The 12,817-nt window shown below is 46.0% G+C and overlaps 3 protein-coding genes across 3 annotated transcripts in view; all 3 read left to right on the plus strand.

Moving 5' to 3' along the window:
* Window positions 1-8,259: 8,259 nt before the first annotated feature.
* Window positions 8,260-10,033, plus strand: TREMEDRAFT_24620 (uncharacterized protein; the record flags this gene model as incomplete). Its single annotated transcript, XM_007000461.1, has 5 exons — window positions 8,260-8,556; window positions 8,659-8,803; window positions 8,846-9,354; window positions 9,456-9,692; window positions 9,791-10,033. 5 exons carry the CDS (start codon window positions 8,260-8,262, stop codon window positions 10,031-10,033), a joined length of 1,431 nt encoding a protein of 476 aa, XP_007000523.1.
* A 508-nt stretch (window positions 10,034-10,541) lies between these two features.
* Window positions 10,542-11,717, plus strand: TREMEDRAFT_58473 (uncharacterized protein; the record flags this gene model as incomplete). Its single annotated transcript, XM_007001221.1, has 1 exon — window positions 10,542-11,717. The coding sequence occupies one exon, from the start codon at window positions 10,542-10,544 to the stop codon at window positions 11,715-11,717; it is 1,176 nt and encodes a 391-aa protein (XP_007001283.1).
* A 481-nt stretch (window positions 11,718-12,198) lies between these two features.
* The window catches only part of TREMEDRAFT_58474 (uncharacterized protein), a gene marked incomplete at both ends in the record, with an annotated part of 1,916 nt that continues 1,297 nt past the window's right edge, over window positions 12,199-12,817 (plus strand). Inside the window, one exon of the mRNA XM_007001222.1 lies at window positions 12,199-12,740. Within this exon, the coding sequence (XP_007001284.1) occupies window positions 12,199-12,740 (542 nt within the window). The remainder of the gene's footprint in view (window positions 12,741-12,817) is intronic.

The raw sequence follows: 12,817 nt of genomic DNA on the forward strand, positions 1-12,817 counted from the left end.
GATGGTAACCATAGGTTGCTTCAAAGGGAGAATGTTTGGCGGTTGCATGAACTGAGTTGTTATAACTGAATTCTGCCAGATCTAGGAGTGAAGACCAGTTTTCTTGGTCATAATTGCAAAATGTTCTGAGATAATTTTCTAAGACTTGATTGACACGTTCAGTCTGACCATCTGACTGAGGATGGAAAGCTGTTGAGAAGTTTGGTTTGATGCCTAGTCCATTGACAAAGGCTCGCCAGAAATGAGAGTCGAAGATTCGTCCACGATCTGAGACTATATCTTGAGGTATACCATGAAGTCGCATGATTTGTTGTCGGAACATCACAGCTAATTGAGGAGCGTCAAAGCCATCTTCTTTATATGGAATAAAGTGGGCTTGCTTGGTAAGACAATCAACAAAAACCATGATTGAATCAAAGTTACTGGATAAAGGGAGTTTGACTATGGCATCCATACTAATAGATTGCCAAGGACGAGAAGGAACAGGGAGTGGTTGTAAGGGTCCATAGGGTTTATGTCGTGGGATTTTATTTCGTGCACAAGTGTGACACCCATTAACATAGGTGTTGACAAATTGTCGCAAGCCAGGGAAGTAATAATGACGTGTCAGGAGATCATGTGTCTTCGCCTGACCAAGGTGACCAGAGGTACTAGAGTTGTGGACCTGTTGGAGAAGGTCTGTCTTGAGTTCGAAGTTGTCTGGGACATAGGTTCTTTCTTTGAATCTTATGATGTTGTTGGAGTAGCTGAAACTTTCAAGCTTTTGTTGAAGTTCAGGAGGACAAGGATTACTGGGATTGCTAGAAAAGGCATGAGCTCTTGAAGGGTTTTATCCCCAGGCTGTAGTTGCTTTATCCTTGCCAAGATGTCGGAGTGAAGTGGAGAAGTGGGGTCAAGAGAGGGTTGTTGAAGGGCACCGAGAATGAATTGACCAGGTTTAAAAAGTGTGCGTGGAGGTGCCTCAGCAGCTCTACTCCCCCCCTGAAGGTCTTGACGTCTAGTCAAGGCATCTGGTTCTCCCATGGCAGTTCCGGGTCTATGAATGACTTTATAATCATAATTTGCCATGAGTTCTGCCCATCTAGCTTGACGTCTATTAAGTACTTTGGTTGTTGCAAAGTATTCTAAATTCTTGTGATCCGTATAAACTGTAATTTCTTGAGCTCCTTCAAGGTATGGTCGCCATTGTTTGAAAGCTTCTACAATAGCAAGCATTTCCTTGTCATAGATTTCATAGTTAAGCTCAGCAGGTTGAAGTTTTCTTGAGTAATACGCCACAGGGTGAAGTTGATTTTTGTCGTCTGGATGGGAGAGGATACCAGCATTTGCAAAGTCAGAAGCATCTGTCTCTATTACAATTGGCTTGGTGGGCTGGAAATGGTGGAGAATGGGAGCAGTGGTAAATGATTTCTTGAGAGAGTTGAATGATTCTTCTTCAGAGTCACCCCATTCAAACTTAACATCCTTATGGAGCAGTCTGGTTAATGGTGCAGTGACTTTGGAGTAAGACTTGATGAATCACCTGTAGAAGTTGGCAAAGCCAAGGAAGACTTGAATATTGTGAACGGAGTGTGGTGTTGGCCAGTCGAGTACTGCGGAGACCTTTTTGGGATCCATACTGATACCTTTGTCTGAAACAATGTATCCTAGAAAGTCGACTTGATGTTGAAAGAAGGTACACTTCTCTGCTTTGGCCCAAAGATTATTTTTCTGAAGTCGCTCAAGCACCTGCTTGACGTGACTGATATGATCCTCTCTTGTTTTGCTAAAGATAAGGATATCATCTAAATATACTATGACAAAGATGTCAAGATAATCCCTCAGCACGTCATTGATGAGGTACTGGAAGGAAGCCGGAGCATTGGTGATAATTGCCCATGATTAGGCCCCAGAGCATTGGTAAGCCCAAAGGGCATGACTAGATATTCAAAGAGACCATAGCGGGTCCTAAAAGCTGTTTTCCACTCATCCCCATCCTTGATGCGGATGAGGTTATAAGCTGCACGGAGATCAATTTTTGTGAACCATGATGCCTCCTTAAGTCGGTCCAGGGATTCTTGAATAAGGGGCAGGGGATATCGATTTTTATGAGTAATTTTGTTGAGTCCTCTGTAATCTACACAGAGTCGGAGGGAACCATCAGGCTTCTTGACAAAGAGTATTGGAGCGCCTGCTGGACTAGAACTGGGTCGGATAAAACCTTTCTCGAGATTGTCTTCAAGATATCCGTCCAAAGCTTTAAGCTCAACTTCAGACAGCGAGTAGATGGGTCCAAAAGGTGGTCGCAAGTCACCCTCAATAGAAATGGAATGATCATACTGGCTATGTTCTGGGAGCTGGTCCGAGTTGGATTTCTTGAAGACTTCTAGAAAGTCATGGTATTCGGGGGGTATACTCTTGATTAGAGTATCCATATCAGGATCAGGATCATCATCGTCCTCAGCCGGAAGAGGATCAATGAGCGAAGTGACTTGGGAAACGGAGGTGATGCCATAGACACAAGCTTTCTTTAGAGCATTGCGAAAGGCTGCTGCACTCACAAGGGTGACCTTGGGAGGAGCCGGAGTGTGAACAGGGACTGGATACTGAAGTGACTTTTGTCGATTGTGTTGTTGCTGGAGAGACCGCGGAGCACCATGCTGTCGTTCGATCTTGCTGGAAGGAATCCTCTCAGAGGCACACTGGCCATCTTGAGTGGTCGAAGGGGAACCTGAGCCATACTGGCGCTCTAGGTTACTAGACTGGAGTGGGGTACCGGAATCGTTTCCCATCAACTTGTCAGGTTGACTGCACTGCATTCTACAGTACGGGGAAGAGAAAACAATGGTCTGACGGGACCAATCGATAACAGGATTGTGTCGGGAGAGCCATGGAAGGCCAAGAATGACTGGATAGTCGCCAAGGGAAGTAATGTCAAGGGAGATCATCTCCTCATGACAAGTCGAAGTGGTTTGAATAGAGAGGTTGATGGGGCCAGAGTGATGTGTGATAGCACCAGAAGATATTTTTCTCCCATCAATAACATGAAGGTCCATAGGTTCATCCTTCTGGACTGCCGGGATGATAGTTTTGTTGAGGAAGGTCTTGTTCAGAAAGCTGTTGGTAGCTCCTGAATCAAGCATAGCAAAAGTGTTGTAGTGTTTGTTACCAAAGGAGAGTGTGATTGGAATACACAAATGCTCCTGAGAATTGTCCGGATTAATTGATAGTGTTGAAGCCGTTGCCGTGTGACGTTGAATATACCGTGATAATTGCCCATGATTAGGCCCCAGAGCAGGGGACTGAATTAGGCCTGGGGCTGGGAGTTTTTTGATTCTTGAGGTGTTGTGAGAGCATTGACCTTTGCAGTTTGTTGCTTATTAGGTCTTGCTTTGCAATGATTGGCAGTATGACCGGGCTTTCCACAGTATAGGCAAAGTTTATTCTTGAATCGATGCTCACGTTCTTCAGTTGTAAGAGGAGCAAAGCGAGGACGGATAGCATCCACTTCCATTGGGACAGGAGTGAATGTGCTGGACGGGGTAAACAAAGTGCGAGTGGATTGAGTAGTGAAGGATCTAGAGTTGTTGTTACGTGGAGTGGTAGGCTGGAGTGTGTTGACTGGAGTGACACCTCTCTTACGGTTGAAGAGTAGGTTGTCCCAAATGATAGACTTGTTGATGAGATCCTTGAGAGTCTTGAAGTCATTTGGTGTAAGAATCTTATCCTTCACATCTTCCTTCAATCCATCAAAATAGGCATGGCGGAGCGCCTCATCATTCCAATGAAGAAAGGCTGCATGCTTTTCAAAGAGAGCCGCATACTCTGATGCTGACTTGTTTTGCTTGAGTGTCTTGAGTTTGTGACGTGATGTCTCAATGATGTCGGAATCACCAAATGTCTTTTCAAATTCCTTTTTGAAAGCTTCCCAGTTGTCAACCCATTCAGGACGAGTTCCAGTATGGTTCATAGCATGAGGCATGTACCACTGATAAGCTTCATCCTTGAGGAGATTTGAGGTGAAGGCAATCTTGGATTGATCAAGAGCATAGGTGCGGGGCTGGGTATTGAAGACTGTGTCACACTTCAAAAGAAATACCAGAGCTTCATCTTTACGGCCACTGAAGGGCGGTGGTGAAGTTATCTTTGGTTCCTTTGTGAAGGTGGGAGTGGAGTGAGAGTGAGAGTGAGAGTGAACCTGTGCATTAAGTAGTTCTTGTTCAAGATGGATGATGCGGGCTTGCATCTCCTGGAGGATATCTTCAGCAGAAGGGATGACTTGGGGTTGGATGTCAGGAGTAATGGGGATAGGGTCTGACATAATCAATTACTTAGCTGAAGTGTTTATACATTATTGTTTTGTTTTATCAAATTCTAATTGAAGACCAAAATGTTTTCTTAATTTCTTTCTCAAACTGAAGTGAAAGATGTACTATAGTTGTTTCTGTTTATTGAAGACCAAAGTGTTCTTAGTAGTGTTGAAGTTGATGATTGTTTCTTGAAGCTGTTTAACAAGGGTATAAACTAGACCTAAAGAGTAGTAGACAAGCAAGGACAAAGGAGTGAGTTCTTGATACTGTCAAGGATACTGCCCACCCTGGGACAGAGGACAAAGGACAAGGGGACAAGGACTAGGAGTGACAAGGAATATACTTAAGATAACAAGACTGAGTCCAACAAGGAATGGGACTGTGACCCAAGGAATGTCTCTGGCTTGTCTTACAAGGTTAGAGGAACTGGACTGGACTCCAAAAAGGGTGGCAATGGAAATGACTTTTGATCAAGAACTAAAGAAGAAGTATGTAAAACTATGAGGGGTTTATATCTATAAAACAGGTGTTCTACCAGGTGGAGTCGTCCTGCGTAGGAAACCGTCGTAATCCTCGCCTTCCCTACTGTTTTCTAACTCACAGCAACTGACTGCGCCCTGTTCTCGCCGTGCTGCATATAATACGCTGTTGACTGCACGCAGAAGTACGCATGACGACGTAAACCATACGTTTGCCTAAAATCTAACTAAACTAAAGTCTTGGGTCTAATGCCATACCAGGCATACTAACTGGGGATAACATAACTAACCAAAGGTTCAGGTCTCTTGCCTCAAAGGCATCAGAGCAGAACTAAAACATGCGGAAACTGATACTTGTGATTCATGACAAGAAGTACGGCAAAGTTAGACGGAGTTAGGCTAGGTAGGGACAATGAGAGCAGAAGTACGGCAAAGTTAGACGGAGTTAGGCTAGGTAGGGACAATGGGAGCAGAAGTACGGCAAAGTTAGACGGAGTTAGGCTAGGTAGGGACAATGGGAGCAGAAGTGCGGCGATGTTAGGTGGAGTTAGTCGAAGGAGGAAGAGGATGGCCGGGGACTCGGGGAAGTTGGATGAAGTGCGTTGAAGTACGTCAAAGCGTGAGAGGGTTGGATGAACGTCTAGGAGGAATAGATAATATTAGCTGAGAAGATTGCTGAAGCTCTTCAGCGATCCTTGATTGTTGTCAGTAGTGAAAGACAGATAGAGATAGCTATGTACAAATCGAGATACATCGCCATCAGTAGAACAAAACCCCAGTTGGAGTAACTACGCCGAAGTACGCCGTAGTTACACTCCTTTCAACGTCTGCGCCCTCCCGGTTGGGTGAGACATCAACTTAGAAGCGTCAAGTTAGCCGAGGTTTGTCGACCGTCGGTCTGTTAGAAAGTAGTTGTTCGACGGCCGTGACACGTCTGCACTGTTCAAGAATTATGGCAAGAGTATACATTAGGTATCAATGGTCGACCTTCCCCCCAAAGTCAGTACGAAAGCAGCTCTGATGGTCTAAAGCAAGCTAGTGAAACGGAGCAATGATTTTATCGAAGGTGTATGAACATTATCCGTACAGTCAAAGACTTAGCAGGTGCCCGAGAAGTCAATGGAAAGGAAGCAGCAAAGTTATGGGATGTTCATAGACAAAGTTTACAAAACCCGTCACTAGATGCTTTACAAAACTGCTTAAACAAAGCATCTCCAATAGATAGACTTTCTATTTGATTGTTGTCATATGTATGTATTATTGACCTACTTCCCGTTGATTCTTGCCAACTTTTGCCAACTTCTGCCAACTATTGCCAACTTTTCTCGTATATTAGAGATATGAAAAACAGGCGTAGTATGACATCCAAAGGAGGGTTTAAAGATTTTCCTTAGCAACAACCTGCAGGAATCAGTGTTTCGGTTCCATAACCATGTACGATATTGTTGGCTTGTGCGTAATTGAAACAGTGTGAGACAGAGTACATTATGGCCCATTCCCATCAATTAGCGTGAGTAATTTCTGCTGATTGGTCACTGTCTCAGTATGAAACATGAATCCTTGAGCTGTTGTCAAAGGTAGACGTCCTTTCGTTGTGAGGTTTTTAGCAAGATAATTTTTTTTGGCTGTCACATATACAAGGGCACCTCTGACAGTTCTTCCCCACATCTTGCAAGTTTGTTAGCCGTTACATTTCTAAATTTTGAATATTGATTAAGATGTCTGATATAACGGATCCTATCACACCAAATCAACAATATTTGCCTCGAAACTTACGTTGTGGTGCCCGACCTGGTTCTGTGCCACTTGGAAATGCCTCTGGGTCTGGCGTTGGAGTAGATTTGGTTTGTTCTGTTGGCTTACAAATGGCTGCTACAATTGGTGGTTAGTTTGATCATTTTTGTTAGCAAAGAGTTGAGTAAATGCAGGATCCAACTCTCAGTACTCTTGGGAGTCCGGTGCTCCCTTCAAGTTGCGGTATTGGCCCGAAGCAATAAATTCTTCAATTGAGAAAGTTCCTGCGGCATGTAAGGGAGCGAAACTGGGTGTCATTGCTGGTGAATCTTCGAAAGTCAGTCTTTTACTCTTAATAGTGTTGTTTTTAACAGAATTAGCTCAAATCATATCGTTAAGCATACAATCGTGTAGTTTCGAACAACAGTTGGCTCAGAACCAACGAATTCCAGTGTAATCAGTGTAAAGGTCGTAATGACCACAGTAATACGTGTGCTTTAGGGTGTATTACCCTTGGACAGATCCCAACAGGCGCTTGCGCCGAATGTATCGCTATGGGTACAAGCAATCGGTGTGAGTTTGTGAAAAAGGCAGAAGAAGACTTAGATGATCGTACTTTGTTCACGAGTTTGAGAGAGAAACTTGGAATTGTAGAGGGCCTCGAACAACAGGTAGAATTGGCTGGTGAGTACTTAATTATCTTTCATTTGGTTAGAGCTAACAAGGTAGTAAAACATGAGTATGTCTTGCCTGCAATCGGTTTGTTGTTGTCACGGCCGTCGAGCAACTTCTTCCTTATAGACCGACGGTCGACGAACCTCGGCTAACTTCACGCTTCTGAGTCGATGTCTCACCCAACCAGGAGGGCGCAGACGTCGAAAGGAGTGTAACTACGGCGTACTTCGGCGTAGTTACTCTAACTAAGGCTTTGTTCTATTGATGGCGATGTATCTCGATGTATAGCTATCTCTATTTGTCTTTTACTACTGACAACAATCAAGGATCGCTGAAGAAGTTCAGCGATCTGTAAACTATCTATATTACTCCTCTCTTCTCATAGAACGTCCCTCAACTCCTGCACTGCCTCACGCTCAGTCCTCTTCGTTCAACTTTGCCGTACCTCGCCGTATCCCCGATATCCTACTCCGCTCACCTCGACTAACTTCGCCTAACTTCCCCTGTTCTGCTCTCCCTCGGTTCCCTTCCCCTAACTTCGCCGTAGTTCTCCGCTAGGCGGGGTTATCGTGACAAATACCCTCTTGGTTCTCGTAACTTCGCCGTAGTTGGTCTCAGTGGTTCGAGTGGAGGTTGGTGGTGGTGAAAAGGAAGGTCGGTGATGGTGAAAGGAGGGTCGGTGATGGTGGTTGTCAGGGATGTTACGACGTAGTTCGTGACAGTTGTCACAAGTACAAGGAATTCGTGAGCGTTTGTCCACTTTGATTGCCACCTACTCGCCCGATATGGCTCCGGAAGACGCTACCGCGAACGATACTCCTCACAAACGTAAACACGCAGGAAAGAACGTGGGAACTAGTAGCACTGGGGAGTAAAGGTCAGTAGGATGTGTATGCAGTCTATAGCGAACACGAAGTAGCAAGCGATGAAGTTGCGATCGGTGGCCGCATGAGTCACGATTTCGCTGCATTCGGTTATCGACATGATACCCGACTGACTCAGGGTACATGTCGTATAACAATTCATCTATTCACATTCCCCCTCCTACTATCGTCGGCCATAGGCTGGCGGAAGTGAGCAACATGGCGGGAAAAGAAACGAAACCCAACATCCAGGGGAAACCTTCCCTCATCGCAGCTGCTCAATCTCAGGTCGCTGCTCAAGTCTCTCAACCCCCCACTTCTCCTCACAACCGTTCCATCAGCCATGTGGGCCCTATTGGGGCTTCACAGGCTCTGCGGCCTCCCTCACTTCTCTCCTCAGCTGTTTCCCTCAGTCGACCAGGGGGATCTGGAGTGTCCACAGCCCCCTTCAACGGGGATGCTTCGGTTCCTAAGATGAAATTCAAACCTCGCGTTCCCGCCAGGGTGAAATCGTACGTCCCTCCCCACTTAAATAAAGATTTTGCTAATAAAAAAGGGAGGTCGATGTCAAACCCGTGAGCTGAACCGAGTATCATCAACTGACCGCTGACAGGTTAGATCGCCCCGGAACCGTCGACCACACGAGGTGGTTTCAGAGGTAGAGGTCGGGGTATGTCGAGGCCGTATGGACGATCACGTCCTCCTGAAACGGCAAACATGTCCGTGGCTGCTGGTCCAATGGGAGGAGGGAGACCTGTTGCTTGTATGTGTCTAAAAATTTCACGCATCATGAACTGACGTCAAGCGTCTGGAGGAGGTGCAATCAAACCACGGGGAGGCTCATCGTTCAGGATGGATTTCCATAGTACAGAAGTATACTCCGACGATGAAGAAAGGACAAGAAGTGGGATTCAAGTCATCGATATCGATGCTGTTTCTGGTTCTCATGACTCTGCTCCCACATCTCTTTTTCGTGATCGATTGGTGGACGGTGGTAAACTGGGTGACCAGAAATCATCGAAACGGGGGAAAGGGAAGAAGAAACAGGATGATACAGGTTCAAAAGTGGAGAGTGTGAAAGATGAACCTATGTCACCTTTGACAAGGCGAAGGGAGTTAGAGGGAAGGGAAGACGATACAATGTTGTCAGAAGATGAACAACAAGATCGTGATGCTCAAGGGAGACGGTTGAGGAGAAGTCCTCAGAGTGGGGAATTGGAGGTTAATGAAGCTCAGGCAGTTGATTTAAGTGAGAGTGATTCGGAAGAAGAGGAGTTGGATATGGAGGGCGATTTTGTAGAGACGCCAGGTCATGTAAGCTACTTCTGACTTCCACGTTTGCCCCTGCTCTCGACCTTCAAAGAAAAATCACCAGTATCCGGTGACGGCACCGATGAAGCGAGCTGACATCTTAGGATACACCCGACGATAGACTTTTCATGTTCCAATTCCCTCAAAAATTTCCAAGCTACGTCGGATTGGGTCCTATCGATGTCAGTCAAGATGACGTAAAACCCGATGTCAAGCCTACCGCAGCAGCTCTGCGAGCCCAGAACAAGCTATTCCCTCCTCCAGAGGGGAGAGTGGGGACGATGGTAGTATACAAAAGCGGAAAGGTCAAATTGGTAATGGGTGATGATATCGTCATGGATGTGAGCATTTCCTATTTCGAGACCCTTCATGACTTTTAGCTGCGAAGGCATTGGCTTCGTATCGGCTGCATTCAGGGACGAATTGAGTTAACTTTTAGGTCACTCCGGGTGCAAACGACGCTTTCATCTCCCATTTGGTGCATATGGATAAACCACACCGTACTGCAGCCGTCCTTGGGGAAGTATACAGACAATACTACGTTACCCCCGACGTCGACGGTCTGCTGGATCAACTCCATTTGAACGGTGGCGAGACGCCCGGCGATAGATTAGTCGAGGCTAGACGTCTCCAAAGAAGTGTAAAGCAAGAACGGGGGTTGGTCAAGATGGAACGGGACTAGTTGAAAAAATTGGGATAAGCTTGACGGTGCAATAACCAATCGGATGGCACTGATCCTTCCTTTAGAAGTACTCATTCCTTCCTCACCACGTTCCCCATCCAGGAGAGAGATGATCCATTCTCACTAAGATCCGAGATGAAGGCCTCGTTTGATGTGCGACGTCATGGATAACGGGTGACGAGGTAAGATGGCCAAGACTGCTCAAGAAAAATCACATCCTTTCTCATTCTCCACTCATCATCTCCTTTGATTTATCCCTAGCGGGGAAAGAAAGATAGAATGCGTTTCGCATGTTCTATGTTGTTCACACTCTTTCAAAGAGTCTCAACCCCGATCGTCTCTTTCTCACCTTTTTGGGCGACCCCTTCTTGACTTTTTTGATTGGTTGCCTAGCACTTACAGTACCTCTGACTTCTCACCACTCCTAGTCGTGAAAATAATCCATTGCATCTCGAATCCCTCAATAACACCAGTTCATCAATTTGTCGGACGAGCAACATATCCTATCATGTCTACCGTACTTCCATTCCAAATACCCGTCGTCCATCCCTCAAAACGCCCCGCGACACGTTCCCCATTGTCCATATCTGGGGCCAACAGGGTGGTTCCCGAGGGTGTCCCATTCGACCAATCTCTCAAAGTGGGTAATGAAGAACCTCGACTTTCTCCGTCTCACTCTGGACCCGCCACAGCATCCATAGCGACACTTCGATTACCCGATGCTCTAGTACCCCCCGACCATTCCCCTTCCCTACCACGACGTATCTCTACCACACCTATGTATTCACCAATCGATCCCTCCCTCCCTGATCGAGGTATCCCAGATATAGGAGGCTCAGTAAGCGCGACGAACGGCACTACCGATGCTTCTTCTACTGTTCGTCCCAACCGAATTCCATGGTTTCCCGCTTCCGTGAAAAATCTACCTAGATCAGGAACACCGGGAATGCCCCCACTGTTGTTATCTCCAGAGGAACATCTACCGTCAGTGTCATTAGGGGGTTTGGCGGCGTATGGGCGATTGCTACAAGCTCTACCTTCTTCCGAATCGGACAGTGATTCAGGTGTCAGACGTAATTCGGATCTGAGTAATTATGGCGATAAGATGGCTATGCCTGAGTGCGTGGATGAACTCATTGTGGAATGTTGTGTAATTTGCGGTAGAATAGGGGGAAGGGATGAAATTGGATTGCGTCAGACTCAAGCTATGGGAATTCAATGGATCTGTATATATGGATGTAGGAGACCTTCGACGGAGAGTAATGTTGAAGAACCCGTAGAAAAGGACGTGGGTCACAAGGAAAGGGAAAAGGAAAAGAACAAAGAAAAGGAAAAGGAAAAGAAGAAGGAAAAGAAGAAGGAAAAGAAGAAGGAAAAGGAAAAGGAAAATGCACCAGTATTGAGGGAAGGAGACGGAGAAGGGGGAGTGAGACCTCTCGAACATGCTAGATGGGAGTCGGGTCATGAGGAAAGGGAAAGGGAAAGGGAGAAGGAAAATGAAAATGCACCGGTGTTGAGGGAGGGAGACGGGGAAGGGGGAGTGAAACCTCTTGAGCATGCTAGATGGGAATCGGGTCATGAGGAAAGGGAAAGGGAAAGGGAGAAGGAAAATGAAACAGTACCGGTGTTGAGGGTGGGAGACGGGGAAGGGGGAGTGAAACCTCTTGAACATGCTGGATGGTAATCGGGTCATAAGGAAAGGGAAAGGGGGAAGGGAAATGAAAAAAAAAATGCACCGGATGTTGAGGGAGGGAGACGGGGAAGGGGGAGTGAAACCTCTTGAACATGCTAAATGGGATAAGGTCAAGGAGGTTCAATGAGAGTGTTGGTGACACGGAGTTTGGGGTTGAAGGGGACGACGAAAGTGTAAAATGATTTGACGTGTCAATCATTGTAAGTATATGCATTGGAATGACCCGTTACCGCTGTTGACATTGACCGAATGACTCTATTGACGACCTTGATAGTGGTCCTGTATGAACAAAACTCTACACTGAGTAGATAGGTAGGAGACTGTCACACCACGGTACCAACACCCGCCTCCAAGCGCTGACCACGTCTCTATCACATCAATATTGTCTCGCTTTCTTCCTTGACTTTCCACCCCGAACATCCGTATCATTCCCCTCTTTACCCTTTGCATCACTTCGATGACTACTACTACCATGTCCCTTTGTCAAACATGTTCATCGGAACTCTCCCCAACTTCAAACCACTACCTCACACCATGTTGTTCATCCCCGATCTGTACCCCTTGTCTGATCCGACATCCTCGATTGAAATCCTACGTCCCATGTCTACGCTGCGGACCGATTTCCACCAACGTCGCATCTAGTATATCGATAACAAAACTAAACTCGAAATCTGTTTCACCATTACCATTGAATGGGACGGGGGAAGTGATGTTTGAATTCCAGGATGATCTGCCTTCGTACGATTTGGCAGTGACGACTTCTTCATCGAAATCTCTATCTCACAATCAAGATCCTGGACAGGTCGGGGATAGGAAAAATTCTGGACATTTGGGAAAAGTTCAGGATGCGAAGGATAGGCAAGGAAGAATTGGAAAGGTGGGTGAAGACGAAAGATCAGATCCTGAGGATGTGAATGGCTTTGATAAACGAGAAGAGAAAGAAATGGTAGAAGTCATACATCAACTCAAGAGGGATGATACGGTTTTATCCATCGCTAGGAGTATGCGGCGGATGTGAGTTTTATTTCTTTCCCTTCCTCCTTCCCCATCACTTGAAATTCTCTATCAATCGTGTCACCCCACTCATAAAC

The sequence above is a fragment of the Tremella mesenterica genome (assembly GCF_000271645.1).
Source record: "Tremella mesenterica DSM 1558 unplaced genomic scaffold TREMEscaffold_1, whole genome shotgun sequence".
Taxonomy (NCBI): Eukaryota; Fungi; Basidiomycota; class Tremellomycetes; order Tremellales; family Tremellaceae; genus Tremella; species Tremella mesenterica.